The sequence below is a fragment of the Mustela nigripes genome, chromosome 4 (genome assembly GCF_022355385.1).
Source record: "Mustela nigripes isolate SB6536 chromosome 4, MUSNIG.SB6536, whole genome shotgun sequence".
NCBI lineage: Eukaryota > Metazoa > Chordata > Mammalia > Carnivora > Mustelidae > Mustela > Mustela nigripes.
Window position 1 is genome coordinate 174513878 of NC_081560.1, and position 26258 is coordinate 174540135.

A 26258-nucleotide genomic window follows, 5' to 3' on the forward strand; every position below is an offset into this window, starting at 1 on the left:
CACTGTGGTGTGTGTTTCCTCACGGACCATGATAAGAATCACAATCAAGGACCACTTATCAAGCAAGCTAGGGGCTCTCAAACTGGGCTATAAACTAGAATTACCTGAGGGGTTTAAAGAGATCCTAATAATGACTGAGTGTCACCCTAGGGATTCTGACTGAAATGATCTGGGCTATGGCCTGGGAATTGGGATTTTTACTTTTAAAAATCCCTAGCTGATTCTAATCTGCAACCTAGATCGGTGGCTACTAAAGGCAATACTGAGAGGACCAGGCCCTCTTCTCCCACAGCTGTGAATAACAAACAAATACCAGCTGAGCCCAAACTCCAACCAAGCACACGACTCACTGTTTCCTCCTTTACCATCTGTGTTGTGCTGTCTTCGACAGTGTTCCTCTCTGACCTCTAACTGGAGGTAAGGAGAATGTTCATGGATGGTCTTTCTAGACCATGAGCCCAGAAAAGCTTAAGAGATGCCTATTCTTGAGTATCTGCAACAAAGGGAAGACAAGAATTAACCTACGGGGTCCCTTGGTGGTCTAGCTCCTATTACCTCCTTGACCTCTCCTGCTCTCTCCCTCCCTCATTCCAACTAAACCACACTGGCTTCCTTACTGTTCCTCAAACATGCCAGGCACATTCCAGCCTGTTGTTCTGGCTGTTTCCTCTGTTTAAGACACAGCTGGCTACTCTCAGAGGTAAACAACTTGTCCCTTCAACTGTCAAAGGTCACGTCCATCAGACCATCTTACCTGCTCTCTTCACAATGTGTATTTTGCTTGTCTGTCTACCCCCCACCTATCACTAGAACAGAGTCCTGTTTCATTCACTGCTAAATCTCCAAGTGTCCTTCCCTTAATGTTAACTGTTACAACCCCCAAAAGCTCAAGTTCCCTGCCTTAGGAAGAATTAGAATGGGAGCAGACGACTTCTGTAATTCTACTTGTGCCTAGACAAGCCCAACGTTAAGCATCCAATCCATCAGCTTAGATCCTACCATTCGCATGAACTTCAAGATTTGAGAGACTCAAGTGTATAGTTGAGGCAGTTGGAGCTCGCTGAAAGTTTCCCAGAATACTGTGATCTCATACCACTAGTTCATTTACTGAGTATCTTAAGACTCGGGATTAAAGATGCCAATTTCTCACAAGGTAGTAGAGGAGTTTTTCCACAAAGAACTATGACAAAGCTTTTTAGTCAGCCAAAAGAAAGAGGATAGTAAAAAATTAGATTTATACAGAACAGCCATTGATCTTTATTTGATTTGACAAAATCTGCATTATTAAAAGACAGGTAATAAAATTTAAGCTTATATTGAATCTGATGTATGTTTTCTACAGTATCTAGAATATTACATAAGAAATAACTGAGGGGGAAACAGAATAAAAGCATCACATGCAGATGCTCCTGGCAAAGGGGGAACTATATCTGCAGGTGAGGTCCATAGTGTGCAGCGCATAAAAAAAATCCTAGAGAAAATGCAATTGACTTACTTGGGTGAAGTGTTTTTCCTTTTGTGGAGAGAAAGAAGTGACAGAGGGGCAGGAATTCAAAGGCATATGCAGAATGGCTTCTTCATTTCAAAATGGTAATAAAAATATTTAGATTATGGCACTAGGGCACCTTTGAGGAAAAGAACACCTTAACCAGAGTAGGCTCATTGCATAATTCTTTAGTAATATGTACAATTTTCAAGTAATGGAGAGGACTTAAAGAGTAATTTTACTTCAGCAGTGGCTATCTATTTTTCTTCTCGCCCTCTGGGGCTTGATCTGTTTCAGCATCACAGGGACATTTCTCCACACAGTTTCTAGGGAACCAGCCTCTGATTCGTGAAACACCTGATGGAGAAAATGAAATTGATGTGAATAGATTTAGTGATCTTGCTGAGCCAAATAAGTCCCACTACTTTAAATCAGTAAGCTTTTAGTTCTGTTTTACTTTTTTCCTCCTTTACCAGCTTTTATAAGCTTAATTTGAGAAAAAAAAATATGTATATGTTTAAAAGCTGTCTGTCAAGTCAGAAAACCAGTATTTCCCAAATGGTATTAGCTGGGAAAGGTGCAAATGTGGTTCAGGACAAGCCCTAAGTGGAGCATGGGGGGGGCGGGGGAACATGGGCAGGATTCCTTGATATGGTGTTCACTTACATATGTGTGATCGTGGGTGTTCACTTACATATGTGTGATCGTGGTGTTCTGGGCACTCTCATACTTCACCTGTTCCAGGGAACCACCTCCCTGTAGCTTCTATGAATTTCCTTCTTAGGTTTCTTCCTAACATGTAAATTTCTGTGTCAAGGTTGCCTAAGCAGTCATATTGGGTGAATCTAAAGGCATCCAGAATTAACCTTTACTTTACAAAGGAACAGTTCTAAAACTTAAAGAAAAGAAAAAAAATTAAAGACACAGAAAATTTCAATCTGTTAATTTCTGTAATAAATTCATAGGAATATGCATTCACAGAGAGAGTGTAGGGCAAAAGGGTCTGGTGTATAGGCTGTAAAGCCGGACTGCTTGGGCTGGACACCTGGCTCTACCTGTTTTTAGTGCGGTCTTGGGCAAGGTGCTCAGTCTCTGCATTTTGGTTTCCTCACCAGTGAAATGTACATGAGGGCTGTGGGGGCTTCACCACAAGTGAAGCACTTCTACAAGTGCCTGTCACACAGATCATGATGACCTCCGATATTAGCTGCCCCTAAAAAGACCTGATAAATAGAAGTGCTATGGAGAAATAATCTAAGAAGCCTTTTTCTGTTGCTTGATGGTGTGTCTTATGTCTTATGCTTGATGGTTATGTCCTAATACACATGACACTGATTGTAACAGTTGTTCTCGCACAATTTGGAATTATTACTAGCAGCTGGTCTATTAAACATTTGTTGCCATTTCCATACCTTCTACAGAGGCATCATCAAGAATTTTATCTCCATACAACCAGTATCTGAAATATTTAAAAGATTAAAATTAATTTTTTTAGGCTAGATGCTAATTTAAAGAAGAAAGTCAGTACTTTCTCTCACTCACCGTAACCCTCTTGTGGCTAAAATGAATTCCCCTTTCTGTAGCCTTATTCGAGGCTCTTCAGTGCAGGGGCTCGTGAAGAAGGTTTTGATTCCTTTATTCAAAGGACAGCAGGCACCACTGTAATCTTCTATTACTCTATACCGTACCTGGCATCAGTAATCAGAAAAACAATGTAATGTTTACCTCTGAATTTCTGTAAATTTGAATTTAAACTGTTAAAGGCAGACCCAAAGTTATCAGGTGACAAGTCTTTACCTCCCAGATCCTTTATAAGAGGCAACTGACATTTCTAGTTCTCTAGGCTTTTCTTAGCCTGCATTTCAAGCACATCGCTACGAATTAAATTTTAGATCAGTACTGTCCAGTAGAACTTTCTGCAGTGAAGGAAATGTTCTATAGTTGTGGTAACCAATGGGTAGGCCCCTAGACACACACAGGTACTAAGCACTTCTAATATGGCCAGTACAACCAAGAAGCTCAATTTTTTATTTTATTTTAGTTACTTTAAATTTAAATAGCCACATGTGGCTAGCGGTCATCAAATTGTACAGCATAAGTGTAAGGATGGGTTTCATACTAAAGAGCTATAATGAGGATTTCTGTTGGCAATATAAATTGACTACATTCCCTCCAAACCTCCAAACTACTTAAAAGAAAACAAAAGTGAACTGTATCAAATTTCAACAATTGTAGTAAGAAACATTATTTCATAAAAGCCAACAGTTAGCTTCTACTCAGAGGCAATTCTGAAAACTATACAGAAGGGTAGAGCCTGACAAAAGGAAAAAGAAACTAGTATCATTGCAAAATTTTTACTTACACTTCTGACTCTTTTATCTGCTTTTTGTTTCAACTGTTCAATCTGTTTGGAGATATAAAAAGAACAAATGTTACAACAAACTCCCAATTTTCCAGCATTTCACAGTGCTGACAATTCAAAGGCCCCATGTTTTTGTTTTGTTTTGTTCAGAAAAGTGGAAAGTGGGCTCTCTGACAGAGCAGGAGCTGGCATGAGGCTTTCTTCTCCATAGTCTCTGTCTTCATCTGTGTATAATCACTGAGCATTTGCTATGGCCCAGGGATCAGGGAGATGTACTCACTGCCCTCATGGGACTTCTAGGCTAGTCCTGAAAGTGATGATGACAGAGATTCACGGATTCTTCAGAGACAAGGTAGACAAGACTGCAAAATTCATCCGCAAGTCTCCAATGAAAGTCATCATTATGATATACTTTTCCTCACTTATTCAGCAACAATTTATTAAATGGTACTATATTAGATATAGTAAGGGAAATCAAGATAACTCGTGGTCTCTGTATTAGAATCTTGTTAAAGATATAAGATAAAAGAATTAAATAAAAGTGAGACCTCATGGGTACCACAGAGTTGCATACGGTTAAGTGCCAAATCAAGATGAGGTGGAACTGGAACTGGCCTTGATAATTTCTAATACAGAAGAGGTCACAGGAGAGAAAAAACAGCATGGACAGAGTTAGGTGGCAGGAACACACAAGGGGTTCACTGAGGAAACCACGCCGGTTGGAAAGGGTGGTTTCCATTAGGAAGTAGTTGGAGGCAGCTTTAGGCTGGATTCTGTAACTAAGTAAGGGGATCAGGACTTTATGTCCCATGTATGGAGGATTAAAGAGAGATTTAAATTAAAAGAGAGAGAGGACAGAAGGAGTGCCTTGGGATTTTTAACTTAGATTTATTTTTGCCAAACTGAAAAAAGCCATATGACTTATCTTACTATAAAATGTCATCTGAGTTAAGGGGCACTTAAGGAAACAAGGGTTAGATAGAAAGGAAAGCCTATTTGCACAGAAATACTTACTGTTAAGCTGTATGGGTGACAGTCTTTTCTCACTGGCCACGCTAGTCCATCTCCCTCCGGGACCCCTGACCACGTGAATACCTGCTTAAAGTTCTTCCACCGACTTCCCATATCATAGGGAAAAACAAAGACTTCATCCAGTTGGTAATACTGAATTCGATCTTTAGCCTGTGGGTAACAAAGAAGATAGCAGATGCCTCTGCCTCCAATGGCTCTAAATACTGTCCTATTGATAGTATTGACAGTAACATACATTTATTCCTCAAATTTGTGTCACTCCTAAGAATGCTTCCTCCTTGTGGTCATGTTACACAGAAGAGACAGACAAACTTATCATAATATAAGAGGAACTTGCTATATAACACCGACCTCATATGAGATCATTCAGGAAATGTCTGACTGGGCTTATTCAGGAACACACATTCAAAAATCCTTATTAAAAGAGTTAGTAAGTGCCTGGGTGGCTTGGTTGGTTAAGCATCTGCTTTTGGGGCTCAGGTCATGGCCTCAGGATCTTGGGATGGAAGCGTGATGTCGGGCTTCCTGCTCAGCCAGGAGTCTGCTTCTCCTTCCACTGCCCCTCTCCCTGCTCGTGCTCTTTCTCTTTCAAATAAATAAAATCTAAATAAATAAATGAGTTATTAGCTTTTTTCCACATATAACATATCCTTAATGCTCTTTGCTCAGCAAAACAAAAGAATATAGGTGTCAGGAAGGGATGGTGATAAAAAGATTTAAGAGAAAGCAAGAGTTTATTCAGGATGAAAGAACTGTTTCAGGGGTGCTCCAGAATGCGGCAGTTGTATCGTGGGTAGCAACAACACCTGTGAAGCAGCCAGAAAAATGGGTTCCAGGGGAGTCATCATTTTCTGAAAATTATTTTCTCAAAAAACTAGCAGAAATGTGTTGATCCTCTTTCAGTTTTTTATACCATTATACACGTATATATATATATACTTATGTATATATGCATTTATAGGTGTACTTTATACATATACATAAATATTCAGGTTGTATAAATTATATTCTAGGCACTTGAATTGTTAACTTGAACTTAAGGAGATAAACTGACTTAGAATTTCTTAAGTTCCACTGACACCTAGTGGTATAAAGATGCATAATTTATTCTTATAAGTATACAAACCCAGCTGAGTTTGTATCAATTTTTTTTGTTTTTTAAATTTGTATCAATTTTAGTGCCTGATAAATTTCAATAAATTTTCTATAAAGTTAACCACTTATTTATATTTTTTAGTCAGCAACAGAGTGCCAGTTTTAAAATAACTTCTAGGTTTAGCACGGTACTTTATGAAGAGCCTTCGTCATCAGAAAAAAATTATTATCTAATGATGATACATTACATTATTAACTAGAAATGACACCTTGAAATACTTTATTATCGGGGACAATATTTTAGGGAAAGTTTTCTTGCTTAGAAAGTTTTCTATTGCTTAGAAAATAATATTGATGTTAATTCAATTAAAATAATTGTCAAGCTATATGTATATGTATGAATCTACTAAACTGCAAATTCCCACACAAACAGTAAAGGATAATTTATTTTCCCTTTCTATAAACAAAAGTCTCAGAATCTTCAAAATGGTTAAGAGTCTCAAAGAACAGAGATTTAAGCCATTAACAAAGAAACAGTGGTAAGGATGAGTAGCTTACAAAAAGACTGAGGCCTGGTCTCTGCCTAAGAGAAGCACTCAGTGAAGTTGGGGTATTCTATCAATACTGTGTTAGAAGGTAACAGAGGTGTGGTCCCTTTTGGCTCAGTCGGTTAAGCATCCGGCTCTTGATTTTAGCTTAGGTCATGATCTCCGGCTACTAAGATTCAGTCCCACATCAAGTTCTGCACTGAGTGTGGAGCCTGCTTAAGATTCTCTCTCTCCCTCTCTGTCCTTCCCCCCCGCTCATGCTCTCTCCCTTTCTCTCAAAATAAATAAATAAATAAATAAATAAATAAATAAATAAAATTTAAAAAAAGAGAGAGAGAGAGAAAGTAAGAAAGAGGCAACAGAGATGTGTAACAGGTGCTATGGGAAAGGCAAAGAAAAAAAAATAAAAAAGAAAGAAAAAAATAAAGCCCACTTAGCTAATCTAGGGAGAGTCAAGGAAGGTTCTTTGGAAGAAATGACACCTAAACTAGGTCTTGAGGCAGAAGAAATCAGCAACAAGGAGGAAGAGTGTTCTGGGTGGAGCGAATGACATGTGAAAAGATAGAGAAGCATATGATGTATAAAATTGGGAGTTTTTGATTTTAGTTGGTATCAAGAGTGAGATGGGGTGGGAAGAGGTAGAAAATGCTAAGGAGCTCGGACTTAACCCCGTATGTATATCAGTGGTTCTCAAAGCATGCCTGGCACACCTCTCCCAGTCCCCAAGATCTTCTCTTATGGTTCAACAAAATCAAACAACTTTCATCTTAATATTAACATGTTATTTGTCTTTTTCATTGTGTTGATATTTGCAGTAGTGGGTAAAATTGCTAGTACCTTTAGCAGGAATCATGATAGTGGCACCAAACTGTGCAAATAGAGATTATATTCTTCACCATTACATACTCATGATTTAAAAAAAAATCGAACAAAAGTTTTATATAAGAATGTTCTCGATGATGCAATAAAAATAATTATTTTCATTAAATCTCAACTCTCAAGTAGATGACCTCTCATGTGACAAAATGGGGAGGACACATAAAGCACACCAAAGCATTTATCTCAAGGAAAACATCTGTTTGTGTTGTGAACTAATAAAAGCTGTATAGCCAACTTTTTTCATTTAATGCAATTTTACTTGAAAGAATGAGTAATGAAACAAACTAAGGTTACTGAAACTTCAATATTTGGCAGAAATTTTCTCAAAAATTAACAAAGTCAAGCTGTTACTTCAATGTAAACAACTATCTATTGTCAGTGAAAAAATTAAGGCTTTCAAGTGAAAATTAGAACTTTGGAAAATTTGTATCCACTGCGATGAGCCTGATTGCTTTCCAAAATAAAGGCCCTTCCCCCAGAAAATTGGTAATGATATGAATCAATGTGTCAGCATTTGGAAAATGTGCATTACTCTATAAAACTGTATTTTCCAAATGACCAATACCTGATGTTATAAAATCATGTATGGGTAAAAGGTCCATTCAAAGAGCAAGATGTACTGATGGACTGAAATGTACAAGAGTACAAAACGTTTACTGATAGAGCTTTACCTCTCACATACAACTAACCTTTCAAGGCTATCACCTGTGAAGTTCTCATGTAGTACCAAAGAATATCCACTGTCAACTAAAAAGCCTATTCAAATACTCTTTCCTTTTCTACCTACTTATCTGTGTGAAGCTGGATTTTCTTCATATACTTCAATCAAAGCAACATATCGCAACAGAGTGAATGCAGGAGAAGTGAGAATCCAACTGTCTTCTGTTAAGTCAGATATTAAAGAGATTTGTAAAAATACAAAACAATGCCACTCTTCTATTTTTTACTTTGAAAAATATAATAATTTTTTAAAATATGCTATTTTTATTAACATATAATGGGTATATTATTTTTAATGAAATTATAAAGCTTCAAAATTTTTCTCAGGAAATATGACAATCATTGATAACTACTACACAAATTAAGAAAGCTCTTTAGTGTCCTTAACAATTTTGAGAATGTAAAAGGGTTCTGAAACCAAAAAGTTTAAGAAACTAGTCCTATAACTTCAAGCTATAGACTGGCTGCCAGGGGGCTAAATATGTCCTATTGTTATGTTTTATTTGGCCCACAAGGCTTTTTGTTTTTAATGTGAACTGCTTCCTAATATCTAAAAACAAAGAGATGTCACAGAAATCCAGATCTCTTACTCTTCTAGAAAAACAATTAGATGATTTCAGAATACTGAGTGAGTACCCCCCCCCCCCCCATGGTAACAATCAGCTTCATCTGTTAGGCAGCTCTAGTATCACAGGCTGGCTCCTGTCACCTAAGTGATCCGCCTGGCCCCCGCAGGCATGTGGGTTTATAGTCCCTGCTACAGTGATGGTGAGGCTCTGAGAAGCTGTAAGCAGGGAGCAGAGTGGTCAGATGGACTTTACAACAGAATCGCAACAGACAGAATGAAGTATGTATTAAGGGTTGGGAGGTCTGTAACAAGCTATGCTCTAAGTCCTATGGCTTATGAAGGTTTGTTAGTCCTAAAGCACTGAAAAAAACTTGATGGCATCTTGGTGGGAGAGATGTTCCTTTCTGAATGGTCTGCCTTAACCCCTAATCTGAGGAAGAATGGCCAAATGATTTAATGGATGGCTTGGGCTTCTTCAGCAACTCAGGGTGAATGAGAAGCATATTTCTGTGGGAGTTACATTAAACCAAGAATGAATCAAAATGTTTCTTTTTTATATTCTTCTTTTATGTGGCACTCAAATGACTGAAGAAAGCCATCTGATAGTGAAGTTTTCACTTCCAGGCATTTATTAGTTAATCTGGCCTATGAACTAATCTTTATTTTTTTTTATTTTTTTCTGAGCTAATCTTTATTGAGATTGAGGAAACAATTATTAAAATTTACCTTTTCTTCAATCCATGATTCAATAGAAGTTTTGTTTCTGAGAATTATTTTCATCTGAAAATTAAATGATACACAGTAAAATTTTATGATGAAACTTCAGTTCATTTAAGATTATCATCTTTGTAGTAACCCTATGAGATAGTTTTTATTGGTGCATTCCACTGATGAAGAGATCAGGATAACAAAGGTTAAGTGACATACTCAGGGTGTGGTCTATCTGACTCTAAAGTCCTTGCTCTTCAGCACTGTGCTACAAAGCCTCTCCACAAAATGATAATGGTCATCATCCATAATCAAATCTGAATCTACTAGCTTAATAAAGCTTCAGGTTTTAAGTACTAACTTCTGAACAAGGCTTCCACACTATTAATAAAACATTGATACTTAATCAGTATTTGTGCATTTTGCTACTAAAATCGCTTATCACTATCTTTAATTAACCTTAAGTTTATGATTAATTTATTTACTACAACGAAGTGACTCAGTCAACCTAGATATTCCACTTGCTTTAAAAACCAAATATATTCAGTCTTGATTCTATTAATCAATTTTCCTAGCTATGACTCAATCCACTTATCTGGGCTTTTACACCACAGGGTTTTAGTCTATTTCTAATATGATTCTTAATCAGAGGCAGTGGGGGAATTTTTTCAAAGAATTTGACCCCAGGCTAATAGAAAACATAAAGTATAACCAAAACCAAGATATTTCAAAACTACAAGTTTGAAAGGGTTGAGTGATGCACCAGAGCCCTCAGGCCAGCATTTTTGATTCTATGAGAGGTCTGCGTTTCCTTTTAGTCCAGCTGTGTCCACAGAAACAGTGGGGCAGGGTAAAGACACATATGGGAAAGAAGTCCTCACCATATTCCTATGGCTGAGCACAACAGAACCTGGCCCACAGCGGGCCTTCGACTAGTGAGTAAGTTATCTAAGTGAACGGAATGGTTCATAACTGTTTTGTCATGGGCCACATCCTTCTCCCCTGTGCTCTCACAGCACTTTGTACATAAATCTGTGATATTCGCATGAGCCAGTATTAGTTAACTGTTTACTACTAATTGTGACTTCCCTAAGAGCAGGACTTTTTTCATTATTGCAGCCTCCGAAATTAGCACACTAATTCACCAGAGTAGCCATTAAATAGCACCGTACCATAGGGTTGTTATTGGAATTAAATGAACTACTACATGTGATGTCCCTAAAACGGTGTCTTGCACATAATAAGTGCTGAATAAACATTGGCTTTATTATGATGATGATGATTAAATACATGCTATTATAAAACAGCATTAATAATTATGTTTACTGAATACATAAGTGGATTATCTTGAGTTAAGTCACTTCACCTTTCTGTGATTCAATTACTCATCTGTAAGGAAGGGGAAAATATTCCTCTTCAACTCTTTCTGGGGGTTGATGTAAAGATCAAGAGAGACCATAATGTGATAAAGGCTTTCTCAACTATAAAGTGATATATAACTCTAAGATAACACTTTAAAAATTCAATCAATTACCTGGAGATTTAGGTAGTCACTTCAAAATCATCTGGCTAGTACAGAGATTAGCTACCTCGATGGTACAGGTAACAGTAACTTCCATTTCATACTGCATACCTGAATGCGGTCTTCAGCTCTTTCTCATCACAAGCAGCCCCAGTAAGTGAACAACTTTTTGCTAGAGGTAAACAAGAAACTTACCTGGATAAAAAACAACATCCCAACAGCTATGGTTGTTCCTAAAGCTAATCCCAAGGCAAACAAAGTAGCCGCAAATGCTGCTAATCCAAATGGAATAATTGGAAGAGGATCTCTCCGGGCTGCACTCATATCAATCTTGACTGTGTTCCAACCAAAGGAGAGCTACGAACAACAACACACACTTGAAATGTTCAGTTGTTATAAATGGTCAGATTGTACTGGGACACTTAAAACAACTTGATCAAAAAAAGATCAACAAATGATAACCTGAAGCTGTGGCTAAAAGAAAATGAATTTCTAATGTGTTTCTAATTGATACTGGGGCTTGAACTCATACTGATACGCAGAATATCATTCTTAGTTATTTTCGAATGTTACCTTTTTTGTTTGTTTGTTTTTAATTATTTCCTCAGAAAGCATAAGGTATACCGACTAACATTAATATGCATGAACAACACTAGTCATCAATCTAAGTTATAATTGTGTCACCCATCTTCTCCTTGCTTTTCAATATTTACAGGAATCTTCCGCAGCAAAAAAAAAAAAAAAAAAAAAAAAAAGACAGCCTAGAATTTAGTTGTTTCTTCCCTCATGTGCCACAATCAGAGGTGTAAAAACTGGCAAAATGCAGCGAAACATGCCCTGTAGATGCTTACCACCTGGTCTGCAAAATGTTTTCAAATAGTCACCCAGGTGCTAACATTTAAAAATCAGGAGACGTTAAACTTCTGGTTTAACTTTAACTTTTTTGAAGTCCAGATTTTCTGATTTTTTCCTGAAAAACTAGAAGATCTAGTATCACTGGACTAGGTGTCCAGACATCAGAAACTGGTTGAGGTTGATACGGATTGTCCCACCGATGAAGGGCCTACGTTCTCCAGGTGCTACAGTCCTTGTAGCATTTACCCACCAGGCTTCTTTAGGGATTGAATCTGTGCCCCTGAAGTTTTCTACTTGCCCATCAGTCAACCTAATCTTCTGGAGGATATTTTAGGACATGTGCCTGCTCCATGAGCTACCTTCCATGGCACTGGAATTAGAAATGAACAGAAGAACTGAAACTTGCAAAATGAATTAGATGGAAATAGAAAATACTAGGGCTTTTTCTTCTTGTTCCTTTTTTCTCATTATTCTCACCACAGCTACAAAGTGTGAAATCGAATAAATTATACATACAGTAATAATATTATCAACTTCAACTACAGCTAGTAAGGTACGTTTCCAAAACAAAATAATTTTTCCTCATCTAAAAAACTAAGTGTTTGGGTACCTGGGTGGCTTAGTCAGTTAAGTGGCTGCCTTCAGTTCAGGTCATGATTGCAGGGTTCTGAGATCCAGTCCTGTGTTAGGCTTCCTGCTCAGCAGGGAGTCTGCTTCTCCCTCTCCCTCCCGCTCATGCTCTCTCTCTCAAATGAATAAAAAAAGCTTAAGAAAAAAATTAAATTTTAATAGCTTTTTTTTTTTAAAGAAATTCATATATATGTAAAGCAAAGTTCTGTTTCCCAACCTAAATCATGAACATCATCATTCCAAAAGGGGCTCCTTAAATAACTATAACTACCATTTAATTTGGCATAAATGATTTTATAACAAACACTGTCACTTACCCGATTATAAAGCTGTGTATACATAGTCATAACAAAAATGAAGGCAGCATGAATACAACCCAGTGGTGCTAAAAGGAGAAACAGTGTGAACGAAGCATGGTTTTGGTAACCACAACAATTGTTGATCCAAGGACAGTGATGGTCCATCTTCATCACACATCTAACAAGAAAAATTTACATAAAACATGAGGCAAAAAATCCTGTCTACTTTAAACAACTTTGGTCTTCAAAAGATCAAGTAAACAGGAAACCAGCAAGCCTGACTCACAGAGGAATTATACTCCATGGAACAGAAAGAAAAGTCTTTATGAGTTTTTAAACAACTCTGAACAGTGACTTCTTTTAAATTCTAAACAACACAAGAGAAGTCAGGGTTTGTAACAGCTTCTGAGGAAACAAGGTCTGCTACAAGTGAGTTTGTTTTAAGATGTCAGGAGGCCCACAGAGAGGTTCATTATAAAGAAAAAAGCTTAGGGGCGCCTGGGTGGTTCAGTGGGTTAAAGTCTCTGCCTTCGGCTCAGGTCATGATCCCAGGGTTCTGGGATGGAGCCCCACATCGGGCTCTCTGCTCAGCAGGGAGCCTGCTTCCTCCTCTCTCTGCCTGCCTCTCTGCCTGCTTGTGATCTCTGCCTGTCAAATAAATAAATAAAATCTTTTAAAAAAAGATTTATTTTAATCTCTAGCTCTGAAATGCAGTGACTGAGGTAGAGTACAACAGAGATTCAACAAAATCACTTCTAAATCTCTGCCAGGGTTGATGGGACCGAGAAGACCTTGTAACTTCCTTCCTGTTCTCGTCCTTTAGATGTGGATTCTCTGAGCTATGAAGCTAACTATGGAATATAAGATGTGGTATAACAAGCAAAGTCTTACTGAGCTTCCTTTCCTTGTTGCTAGAAGAATATTTCCTGGCCTCATACCAAACTATATATTTGCCACAAATGGTTTTCCTAAACCTCAACATTCTCATCACAAATTTCTTATTAATAAATCAGTGTAAGAGCTGTGTATGTAAAAAAGTTCTAGTTTATTTTGTATTCTTATAGTGATTTCATTTTCTTCCCATTAAGTTTTTTATATTGAACACTAGCGATAATACACACCTGAGTTCATTTATTAGATCTGCATAACGTGTAAATGTTAGTCGACCCAAATGATGGAAAGGGCAGGTGTCCCTTATAATTTAGACTCAGAACAATTCTAAAGCTAGTCAAGACGACAGCAGACAAGCACAATTAATCCTGATCTATGGAAACAACTTGAAGGTATAACTTTTTACTCTTGGCAGGACAAGCAGCAAAATTAAATGTATATTTTTCCAAAAAGCAAATAAAAAAAATCTTTTCACTTATAACAAAAAGGAGTGAAGAATGTTTATTATCAAATTGGTAACTTAATAAAATGGAGATATGGACACAAGTGTTTTGACAATGGTTTTTACAAAGAAGCCACCATATAGAGACTAAAACTGAGACTGATGTGGCAGAAAGAAAAACGTAAGACCAGTAACCAAGCTGATCAGTCCCCAAAGAGGAGCAAAGACAGTACCTGTTACACTTTCTGCAGTGATGTGACCGTGGCGCCTTGTATGCTTGGCAGACTTTACAATACTGGAGGTACATGCTATCCTGAGAATTTTCCTTGGTAGCAAAATATAAAAAAAATTCATCAGTTATCTGATCCTAAGTAATAACATGTCAAGTCTTATGAATAAATGCTTTGGTATGGTTTGATTTTTCTTCTGTGAGGGGTTGGGTAAGGACAGAATCCTAACTTGCATTTCCAGTCCTTTTATTTGAGCTGAAATATTTTTAAATAATGAGTTTCTGGTTAACAGCCACATTGCTCTTCCAATTACCCAGAACTCATTTTTAATTTCTCTTCCCCCTGCTCTACCCAAACCCACCACCACTGATCGTAGCTGATTCTACTTTTCCAAACTTTTACTAGAATGGGAGGAGTTCAGGAAAAAGGTAGCTGACCGTGTGGCAGGAACTCTGGAGTGAGGATTCAAACATCAGAGCTGACACTTTTGAGATCTCTTTTGCACCATTTTAGTTACTTCTGACTACTTTCCTGTATCTCTTTCTAATCCAAACTATTTTCAGAATAATATTCCTATAACGCAACCCTGATTAGGTCAGAGCTTGGCTTGACAAACCTCTACTACCTCCCTATGGCCTAACAATTTCTCATACATTTAAGGCCTTCCACAATCTGCCTTAGTTTCCGCTTTATTGGCACAACATAAGCTGTTATTTCTGACTATATGCTTCCACCACCAACCAACCTGGAATGTCTTCTTTCTCATCTGTGGAAATTTCCACTCCTCCCTCAGGTCCCCAGCTGAAAAAGATCAGGTCCTTCTAAACTTCAACAGTACTCACCCCATTCTTCCCTATAATTTAGTTACTTACACAAGTCCCTTGGTTTCTCTCAACTATAAGGTTTTTCAGGATACAAAGTTGTCTTACTCATCTCTGTACCCACTTTAAATAGTATACTACATTAGTGTTTCTCCAACATTAACATACTTAAGAATCATCTGGGGATTTTGTTGAATGCTGATTCTGATTCCTAGGTCTCGAGTGGAGCCCAAGATTCTGCATTTCTAACAAGCTATCAGGTGGTGTCCCTCAGCAAGCAATATGGAAAATCACAAGCATAAACTTTCCACAACTTTTAAAAAGTCACAAATTGATTTGTACTGTACTTCCTAATGTGACGATTTTAACATTGACTTTAAAACTTTATGATTTAAGCCAGCAATTTTTATAGACTCCCCAGACCCCTTCATTCCTCTTTTTTCTTTTAATGCAGGACAAGTATTCCATAAAATTTCTCTGGGAAATACTAATTTTTTTTTTTTAATTTTTGGGAAATACTAATTTAGATGAGTATTTTCAAACAGATACGCCTGGGTGGCTCAGTGGGTTAAAGCCTCTGCCTTCAGCTCGGGTCATGATCCCAGGGTCCCGGGATCGAGCTCCGCATCAGGCTCTCTTCTTAGTGGAGAGCCTGCTTCCTCCTCTCTCTCTGTCCGCCTGCCTCTCTGCCTACTTGTGATCTCTGTCTTTCAAATAAATAAATCTTAAAAAAAAATAAAAATAAAAAATAAATTCTTTGAGCTCTAAATGATAATTAGAATAATATGCTTAGACTCTACTAAGGCAAAAAGTAGCCTGTGTCTGATATTATTGGTTAGCAGATAAGCCATAAACTAAATATATGATTATTGTTAGAGTTTCTTATCTTAGATCTTTTTCTTACCGGTTTCCACCCCAAAGGAACAAAGCCAGGACCAATAAACATGGCATTGAAGTAATTATAAAGAATCATGACCGTCCAATTAATCAACATGATGAAGTTCATGCTTCCTCCAGTTGTATGTAAAGGCCAATACCACAACACAGAGTCAATCATGGCCATCGTAGAACATATTGCTATAACACCAAGGGCTATAATGGGACCCCAATGACACAGTCTCTTTAATTCTTGGAGATTTTCAAACTTGATAACCGAGCAGAATGTACCCATTCTGGTGAGGAAGAATGCCTTCCTACTTTTAAAAAATTATAGATTTCCTTTTTCTGTGCACACATTTCCATGTGCCACCAGTCCATGTGGGTTCCTTAACTGTCATGCCTTTAAGCGGTGGGAGGTTAGTGCAGATTATGCCATTTTCACTGTAACACACTCAGAGCTCTTTGTCTCAACTAGGAGAATCCAGTGTCTTGGCTTGAAACCCAATCTAAAGAAAACAAAATGAGAAAGCTCAGTAAAAAATTTTATTATATACATTGACCTCCAATAACCACCTAAACAAAAGCATCTCCCAAGTGCACTTCTATGGGATGAGCGCCTTCTCCGATGCTGAAGAGAAGTATTTTATCCCCAAACAGGGCTTATCCCAAACAGGACTCCAGGCTGAATGGCGTCTGAACTGAATACAGGATTCGGAAAGAGTTGCTTTTTACTCCTTTGTTTCCAACTTGTCGGGGAACTGGGACTGTCCAACCTTTAGTGAACGGTTTGGGGAGACCAAGAGGTTCAGAGCTGGAGCAGGCGCGAGGGGTGACTGAATTCTGCTCCCTTCTTCATAGAAAAGAAACTGGCTTGGAGCGGGGGCTTACACCAAGCTGACCACTAACCGCTGACCCCAGACCAGGAACCAAGTCATCCACCTCCTTCTGCGGAATTCCAAACTGCCTTTTACCGAATCGCCGTTCGTCTAGTTAAGAGCCCGACTCGGGCTCAGACCTTTTGCCCGCGATTGCTCCCAAACACCAACTGCAGGATCTACTGGGGCCGAAGGTAGAGAGCCGAGGGGGGGGAAGCAGGGGGGGGGGGGGGGGGGGGGGGGGGCAGAGGTGTGTGTGTGCAGTCACGACTCGAGGAACACGGGGGAATGAACAGGAATGAAAATATCTGAGGGGGAAAAAAAAAAAAGGAGGAAATGCCTCCGCAGCGAGGGCCGGGGAAGGCAGGACGCCGAGCGCCGGAAGATCTGTGGAAGGACTGATTTCTCACTGGGCTGCAGCGAGTCCAGGGACGATCCCAGATAAAGGGGAATAAGGACTTTCACGCAACAGATGCTGCTGCCCCGTGCCTCAGTTTCCCGCCCGGGTCATGGAGCAGAGCGCTTGGAAATCCTCCCTCAGAGGAGAAACATCCCGGCAAGCGTGGTCGGTTTCAACATTCTGGAGATTCTGGGCTCATTCGGGTGGGGCGAAGACCGCCCAAATCACAGTTAAATCCCTTGCCTTGGCTCCCACCTCAGACCGGTCCTGAGTGCCCGCTCCTCAGCCATCGCATTTCCGGGGCGGCCTGGGCTCACCCGGAACAGGTTTTCTCCTCTTCGGATAACGCCGTCATGGGGACCTCAGGCCCGCGCAAGCAGAAAGCAAATCCTGGCTGGAAGAGGGTGGAGTGCAGAACCTGCCGCCACCGGTCTGTCTCCCCGCCCGCTCTCTCGCCGCTGCTCTCCACCTCCCGCCCGCGGCACCGTCTCTGCGACAGCCACTTCCGGGAGGTTCCCCACATCACACTTCCCCGGGGAAGCACGTTCCTGGGAGCCTTAGCTTGAGGGAACCAGAGCCGCTTTTCAGAACGTGGAGTGGCAAAAAATGCTTTCCGTGATCCCCGAAAACCCGCAGGTTTTAGGAAGCTTTTCAGGGCCCTAATAGAAGTGCTTTTCTTTTCGAGATTTTTAAAAAAATCTTGAAGCCCGAGCGGACAATAAAAAACGCATCCAGGCCCATTTCCGGAGGACTGAGATTGCGACGAACAACCAGGAAGCGGCCGGGCTGGGAGCTGTCCCCGGTTCTCCACTCTGCTCTCGAGGCCCCCTCCCAGGGTCCCTACACGGTGTTCGTCGGTCCCGCGTGGCTCTTGCCACGACCTGGGCTCCGGCCCGGGCCGACCTTTCCCGAGCCGCCATGTCATCCGACTTCGAAGGCTACGAGCAGGACTTCGCGGTGCTCACGGCAGAGATCACCAGCAAGATTGCGAGGGTCCCCCGTCTCCCGCCTGGTGAGAGTCCTGACCCGGCGGGGCGGGGGTGGTGGCCCCGAGGGCGCTGAGGCTCGCGGGCGGTGGAACGTCTCTGAGGAGCGAGGTGGGGCAGGGTTCCCCCCGGAGTGATGGAGCTGGACTTGGCTGAGGGGGAAAGCACAGTCCAGGCTGGGTTGTGGAGTGCCAGGAGAGGAGCCTGCGCTGAGCTTCTGGGCTGGAATCCGGACTTCACCGCTGTGTTAACTTCTGCAACCTTGGGGACGTTTCTCGGACTCCTAGTTTTTGTTTTGTTTTGCCTCATTTGTAAAATAGAGAAGTGGATATTCAAAGAGTGAATGAACGTACCCAAATCATGGGTCTGCAATATACAGCAACCGGTTGTTTTGTTAGTAATAATACTACTATATGCGGCAAAATAGGGTTAAGAGCCACGGTACCAGGATTCAGATCCCAGCTTTGCCACTTAAAAGTTGTGGAACTTACGAAAGTTTCTTAAATCGCTCTCAACTTTACTTCTTGGTAAAATGGAGAACGATACATCTCTCCTGGGGTTGTGGAGATTAAATGATTTAACATATGGAAAGCCCTTTTTTTGGTTTAGCTGCTATAATTACTAGTATTTTTCATAACCCCCAGCCCCTTATCTTATTTTTCATCCTTCTTGGGAGACTGTAACCTAATTTTATGTGACACTTGGTACAGGATGATTTTTATCACTTTTAAAATTCCACGTATCCCATCTAGAGGTGTTTTTGGTTTGGTTTCTTTGTTTTATTTTTTTTTAAATAATTTATTTGAGAGAGTGAGTGGGAGAGAGAGAGAGCACGGGCAGTGGTAGAGGGAGCAGCGAGAGGGAGAGGGAAAAGCAGACCCTCCCCCTCAGCAGGCACTCCCTTGTCCTCTGGAGGCTCCATCACAAAACCCTGAGATCATGACCTGAGCCAAAGGCAAACACTTAACCGACTGAGCCACCCAGGTGCTCAGTTTTAGTGTTTTAGCATATCTTACTTTCCATGCTTAACTGTCAACTATGAAGGTGGGAGCTTTGTTTGATTTCCTTGGCATTTACTTAGGGCTCAGAAGAATGTTTAAGTTAATGAACAGATGAATATGAATATGATATTTGGTAATTTTTTTTTGTATGTGAGACATTGTTTTAGGATTTATCTTTCTCTAAGTACAGATTTGAGTGGTTAGTTGCAGATAAGATTATTACTTTTAGTCAAGCAGAGAAAGACAACTATCATATGATCTCCCTGATATGAGGGAGTGGTGATGCAACATGGGGGCTTAAGTGGGTAGAAGAAGAATCAATGAAACAAGATGGGATTGGGAGGGAGACAAACCATAAGAGACTCTTAATCTCACAAAACAAACTGAGGGTTGCTGGGGGGAGGGGGGTTGGGAGAAGGGGGTGGGATTATGGACATTGGGGAGGGTATGTGCTTTGGTGAGTGCTGTGAAGTGTGTAAACCTGGTGATTCACAGACCTGTACCCCTGGGGATAAAAATATATGTTTATAAAAAATAAAAAATTAAAAAAAAAGATTATTACTTTTAGCTTAGTTTTGTTAGGGAAATCGAACCATCGTCTGGACTTGGCTCTACCTGGCTCTGGGGTATAGTGCATAGAAAAGAGGATGCTCAGTGATCTGTGAGCTGGTGGGCAGCTTCCTATTTCCCATCTTGTTAGTCCGTGATGCCAGCAATAATTTCTGCAGGACCGAAATTGTCGTTCCTCGTTGCCTTTCACTACTTTCCCCAAACTTGTGTGTTTATAAATAATTTTCTTCCTTTATTTCCTTGTTTCTCTTTCCCTCTCCCCCACCTATTTTCTATTAATAGGGTCATTTGCTTGAAACCAGGATCTCTGAACTTACACCCCACTCATCTCCTGAAGTCCCAGTTAGTTCTGGTGAGGTGAATGATGTCTTAAAGAGGTTTATGAGCCCAAGTGAGGGAACAAGAGGACAGAACCAAGGTATATGCTACCTTGGTGAGACGAGGTGATGCCTCGGAGAAGGTGGCTGATGGCCTCATCACTTCATGATGCATCACCTCGTCTCTTCTCTTCCGTTCCGCTTTTCTCCACTGCCCAAGGCCATCTTGATTTTTGTTTTCCTTGTTGCTGGAGACGACTTCTTTTGAGTTGAGGCTCAGAGTATCAGGACTAGTGATTTCAGTTGGCTTTTTGTTTATTTTTAATTGTAACAGTTTTAACAGAGAAGCATTTTCTGTTTGGGCTAATAGATTTTTGTATTGGGCAGGTGTTTTATATAAAGTAACAAAGTCATCCATGGGTGCAGAGTTGTAAAAGCTGTTTCCAAGAAAATAGATCTTGTTACAATTGATTTTTTTCCTTGTCTTTATGTTTCAATGTAACAATTCTTGCCATATAGAAGGAAACCTTTGATTTACATGCCTTAAAAATAAAACCTTGACTGGCTTTGCATGTAGTCTAATGTAAGGACCAAACATAGCAGCTTCACCGGAATTGAAAGAATGTTGTATAGTGGGCACTGGAAAAATGCTTACTGACCTGACTAATCGAATGATAGTTATTTTTAAAAATGTAGTAGTTTCCCTCTTAATAGTTACTTATGCTTGCTCCCTTTATAATCTGTTTCTAATTGATAAATAGAAAAGGATGAAAAATATATCCATGTAGTTATAAATTTCAGGTATATGTCTATGAACTAACAAGTTAATATGTATCACCAAAAAAGAAAGAAAAGTATGATTGAAAGTAATTATAATCTCTCTGGACATCATTAGTGGTTGACCTAGAGGAGATGAACTATGCTTTACTTAATTTGAGAAGTTTAAAATTGGAGCAAACTTTGCAGCCAGAGCAGTTCATTCCCGGAGCTTACTGATTTATTTAAATTGAAGTAGAGTGAGTTGGATTGATTATAATGAACTTCAATCTCTGCTGTGCATGTACAATGTATTAAAGTGTTACCTCCAGGGAGAATGAAAAAGATTGAGTATTTTACAACCTCATTTTAAAGGAGAAATTTGATTACTCTGTGATATGTTTTAAACAATAAAAGGACTTTGCTCTTAGACTGAAGTGTTTGAATTTAACTAATTTTAGTACTTGGACTGATGAAACACATCAGTCCCTTCTTAGGTAGCAGTTTTATGACACTATTTGAAATTTAATTTTAATGATTAGAGTTCTGTGGTGAAGTCAAGAAAACGGAAGTGTGAAAACCATAGCTAATACTAATTGCGAAGTTCTTTTTGCTTTGGTGAAGAACCCCAGGTGGGAGATGCTCTGCAGAAGCTCCATTACATCAGGCAGGCATTCTCAAGAATCGTAAATAAAATGTTCTTCTGCAATTATTTGCTTACTTCATTTACAGAGAGAGAAATGGTCTTCTGTGGATCCTACCACTGTAAGATTCACACATGGCATTGGATCTGATTAGAATCTCTGCTTTGCTACTTACTAGATGTGCAGTCTTGGGCAAGTTGCTTGGCCTCTCTAAACCTGCTTCCTCCATCTTTAAGTTGGGGAGAGGATGTAATTGCTTCAACCTTACAATATTGTAAAAACATCAAATGAAAGAAAGCCTGGAACACCCTAGCACAATTTTCTTCCCAGAGAATGTGCATGATAAATTAGCTATTAAAAGTGTTGCTACTGCTGGAGGCAACAGCTGGTAGGGTTACTTAGGACCCAGCTTCTTAGACTTTGTGATATTAATTGAATTCTTACAGGAAACTTGGACCTCAGTTCTTTCTTCCTTTTCTGCCTAGACTAGAGTTAGGTGGATCTCTCTTGCTGATGCCTACATTTGAGAGTATATGAGTGATCTGAGCTTTTTGGATATGAAATGAAATTGGGCTTTGAGCTCAGGATATCAAGGAGGGAGGCAGGGAGAGAAGTGAAAGTGGTGGGACCAGACAGATGTTTTTGCTAAAAGAAAATGCTCAAGTCTCTCTTATTACATATGTCAATCCTTGGAGGCTTTTGAAGACCATCTAGGGGTAGCTGTAAATAGAAGCTGTAAATGTTCGGTGATTCTCTCTTGGCCTTTGTAGTTGTAGTGGTTGTAGATAGAATTCGGAAAAGCTTTTACTTATGCTTTACTTATGCTTTTACTTATGAATATTGTGGTTTGCTTAGTATGTGGCTCAGGAGCTGTAATGTCCACATGTTTCTACTGAGTGCTTGGAATATGGCTACAGAGTGAAATAATAATATTTTGGATGTATTGGACTAAATATTATTAAAATTAAATATATACATATCTTAAAACTATATTTACTTGTTCCTTTTTACTCTGAAATGTGGAGACTAAAAAATTTAAAATTTTCGGGGCGCCTGGGTGGCTCAGTGGTTAAAGCCTCTGCCTTCAGCTCAGGTCATGGTCCCAGGGTCCTGGGATCGAGCCCCGCATCGGGCTCTCTGCTCAGCAGGGAGCCTGCCTCCTCCTCTCTCTCTCTCTCTCTGCCTGCCTCTCTGCCTACTTGTGATCTGTCAAATAAATAAAAACCTTTAAATAAAAAAAAAAAAATTTAAAATTTCCTATGTGACTTGCATGCATTATATTTCTGTTGTTCTGGAGAGTTAGAGTTGAAGAGATGGTTCCAGTCCTAATTCAGGAATTTAGGTGCACAGTAAATTGGATTGGCATACTTTAATCCCATACCCAAACTCTAATCCCAGGTGGACCAGTCTCCCTTCATCAATGTAGTTATGCTGAGTAATGGCTTCATTGGTTTTTTAAAAATAACTTTTAATTTCAGAACAGGTTTAGATTTGTAGAAAAATCACAAATAAAGAGAACGCCTCTATACCCCATGCCCAGTTTCCTCTATTGTTAACATCATGTATTAATATGATACATTTCGTGTTGCAGTCAGTGAGCCCAGACCGATACATTATAATTAAATGAAGTCCATACTTTGTTCAGATTTCCTCACGTTTTGTTTTCTTTATCTTTTTGTTTTACCTAATATCATTTCACTATTCTAGGATCCAGTCCAGGATACTGGAAAACATTTAGCAGTCAGGGCTCCTTATGTTCCTCTTAGCTGTAACAGTTTTCTCAGGCTTTTCTTAGACTTCAGTTTAGGAGGAGTACTTGTAGGATATTTGAGAGAATATTCTTCAACTGGGATTTGCCTGATACTTTTCTCATGATTAGACTGGAGTTCTAGGTTTGGGGGAAGAAGATCACAGAAATAACACACTGTTTTTATCACATTATATCAAGAATACTGTAACTTATCACTACTGATGCTAACTTTGATCACCTGTCTGGGTTTGTCAGGTTTCTCCACTGTAAAGTTACTCTCTTGCTTCTTTTCCATACTCTTTGGAAGGCAGTCCTATGCACAGTCCACGCTTCAGGCCTGGGGCATCACATTCCACCTCCTTGAAGGCTTAACATTTATGTAAATCATTTGGGATCCCCTACAGGAGAGATTTTGACTATTCTTCTCCATTTACTTAGTCAGTTATATACATGGGTTTATGATATTTATTTCATTCATTTTTATTGTGTTCCAATACTACTTTATTTTGTTGCTCAAATTGTTCCATCTTTGACCTTTGGAAGCCCTTTACCTGGCTTCTATGTCCTTTTGGTAGACGCCTATCATTGCAGGTTTGTTTTTTGTTTTTCTTGTTTTGTTTCTTTTTCCTTTTTAGCACTTTCTTGCTTTCTGGTATTATAAAATACTCTAGTATCAGCTTGTGTTTTTCCCATACCAGTCCCAGATTCAGCCATTTCTACAGTGAGTCCCGCTTCCATTTATTGAGAGGTGGTGTTAGAAACCAAGACTTAGGGGTATCTGGGTGGCTTTGTGGGTTAAGCGTCCGACTCTTGATTGAGTCTCAAGTCATGAAATCGAGCCCTATGTCAGGCTCCATGCTTAGCATGGGTTCTTGGGATTCTTTCTCTCCCTCTCTCTCTACCCTTCCCCCATACTCTCTCTCTTAAGAAAAAAAGAAAGAAAAGAAAAACAAAACCAAGATCTGGATGCTGGGTACTTATTGCTACTGGGGTATTATTGCTTCTAGTCCTTCTGAGCTGGAAGACAAGGAAGTACATATGTGTACAAGTAAATCTTGTATATATACATATCAGTATTTATATGTGTAGCCATCTATAGTGAGCTAAACATGAGTTCATATTGCTGTCTCCAACCCTAATCCATAATTACATGGATCATTCTAGAATGGCTTTGTTTCTATTTTGACCATTCTCTAATGTGCTACATAGTGTAGTATTAGTAATATGTCCATTTTTAAGTACTCCAATATAAAAATTTCCTCTATTAGTGGTTTCACTGTACATTTCCCAATACATAGTTTCTGCTGCTATTTTATCCAAAAAGAGCTACAATGTACGAAGACAGGTGCCAGTTACTGAATTTAAGTTAGCACTGACATATACACTACTTTATGGGGGAGTGCAAGACTGAGCACTTCTTTCAATACTAAAAAAAACATGCATCAAGCACTTCCGTTAATTTTGAGTGACCAAGAAAAGATCATACTATGCGAAGACTTATGTATATACCAGCATTCATCAATCCTGTATGCAAAAAAAGAAAAAAAGTGATGAAATTTGTTTACATAGTATATTTTATGTAGTACATTGGAGGTTAAGAGCTCAGTTCGGGACAACAGACCTTTTTAAAATTCCAACTCTGTAATTTATTAACTGTTTAACTTTGGAGAAATTATTTTATCACTCTGAGATTACATACTTCCCTGAGAATGGGATAGTAACTAGTATCTCCAAAGGACCATTTGGAGGATTGACTGCAGTAATGTTCAAAACATAACCCTGTGAAAACAATGATAGCGGTTAGTCATGAGATTCTGAATCCTAGAACAGTGCCACTTGTAAAGGTGATGGCATTTGGTGTGAAAAGCTCGAAACTGTCTTGGGAATTATGTAGGAGTAATGCTAGAAGTCTGACAAAAACTTAATGTTGGTAAATATTTCCAAGGTCATCTCATTCAGTCTTTCTTTCCTTCCTTTCTTCCTCATTCATGCTTTCCTCCTAAATCATCACCTTTTCATTCTCTTAAACATGTGAGGAATTTAGTTGGAGAGGGCTAAATTCAGAGTTAGGACAAAGATCTGGCAAGAGTGGTCCCTGCTCCCAAGGAGCTGGAAATGAAGGGGAGGAGGGAAATTACAGAAAGCACTTTCTTGTGGCCACCAGAGTCACTAGAACAGAATCCAGAGGCCTGGGAATTCAGAGGGGATTAAGATCTGTCCCAGGAAATCACCTCAGGGAGAGGTGGGATTTTGCACAAAAATGGGGGGAAAGGTATATTAAGAGAGGTTGCAATAAGTGGGTGCAGTTGGTTTCTTGTTTTTGACTTTCCAGAATCCTCTATTCTATTTTCTGATAGCAGCACCTCAACTTTCCATTGAGGAAATACCTAGACCCAGTCTTGGTGGAACCAATAGGCCACCATGCCCTTTACAGGTCAACAGGTGAACATATTACCTGTTGAGTGCATTCGAGAATGTTTCCTGGAATTCGAATTGTGTACAGAGTGAACCAAGAGGAAAGCATGCCACTACCGCTCTAGACTCTCCTTTTGCAGAGACTGTCAGTGAGTTCTGCTCTCTTGGTACCCCGAGGTACTCCTTTCTGAGCCTGGGGACTCATTTTTATCATTGACTCTATGAGCCACTCCATTTTATTCTCATGATTCTCCCTCTAACAGCTATCTTTCTAATAGATTCCTTTTTTGGCTTAGGTTAGTCAGTTCTGTTGTAGTCAACCAAAGAACACTGAGTGGTAGCTTAAACAAAAGGTTAGAACAGGGAAAAAAAAGAGGGAAAGAATGAGATTTGGGTAATAATGAATAGTCTGGGTAGCATGTAACATGTACACTGGAGAGCTAGTAGTTGGAAACAAAGTTGGAAAGGTTGCTTGGATCTGGAATGTGAAAGACCTTGACCTCTAGGCTTAAGTGATGCAATCAAAGCCACATTTTAGGAAGCTTAAGTGGTGGAGAGGAGCAGGTATGAAGACAGG

General features: G+C 39.4%; 2 protein-coding genes across 27 annotated transcripts in view; one reads left to right on the plus strand and one right to left on the minus strand.

Annotated features, from left to right (window-relative positions):
* Window positions 1-1228: 1228 nt before the first annotated feature.
* ZDHHC6 (zinc finger DHHC-type palmitoyltransferase 6) lies at window positions 1229-17742 on the minus strand. 4 transcript variants are annotated; one of them, XM_059398579.1, is made up of 11 exons: window positions 17560-17742; window positions 15993-16473; window positions 14271-14362; window positions 12723-12882; window positions 11116-11277; window positions 9417-9470; window positions 4863-5030; window positions 3849-3890; window positions 3029-3174; window positions 2899-2945; window positions 1229-1843 (listed from the first exon to the last, which is right to left on the minus strand). In XM_059398579.1, the coding sequence occupies exons 2-11, from the start codon at window positions 16257-16259 to the stop codon at window positions 1740-1742; spliced, it is 1242 nt and encodes a 413-aa protein (XP_059254562.1). In that variant the 5' UTR covers window positions 16260-16473; window positions 17560-17742; the 3' UTR covers window positions 1229-1739. The 4 variants fall into 4 exon arrangements, with proteins under 4 accessions (XP_059254562.1, XP_059254561.1, XP_059254564.1 ...); XM_059398578.1 differs by having other exon boundaries at window positions 17498-17742; XM_059398581.1 differs by lacking the exon at window positions 17560-17742 and having other exon boundaries at window positions 12723-12790; window positions 15993-16039.
* Window positions 17743-17868: 126 nt separating this feature from the next.
* The window catches only part of VTI1A (vesicle transport through interaction with t-SNAREs 1A), a 351190-nt gene continuing 342800 nt past the window's right edge, over window positions 17869-26258 (plus strand). For all 23 annotated transcript variants that reach the window (XR_009403981.1, XR_009403982.1, XR_009403989.1 and 20 more), the window contains exon 1: window positions 17869-18254. Coding sequence is in view for 6 of the 23 variants with exons in the window: in XM_059398583.1 (XP_059254566.1) it covers window positions 18161-18254 (94 nt within the window). In the remaining 17 variants the exon portion in view is untranslated. The remainder of the gene's footprint in view (window positions 18255-26258) is intronic.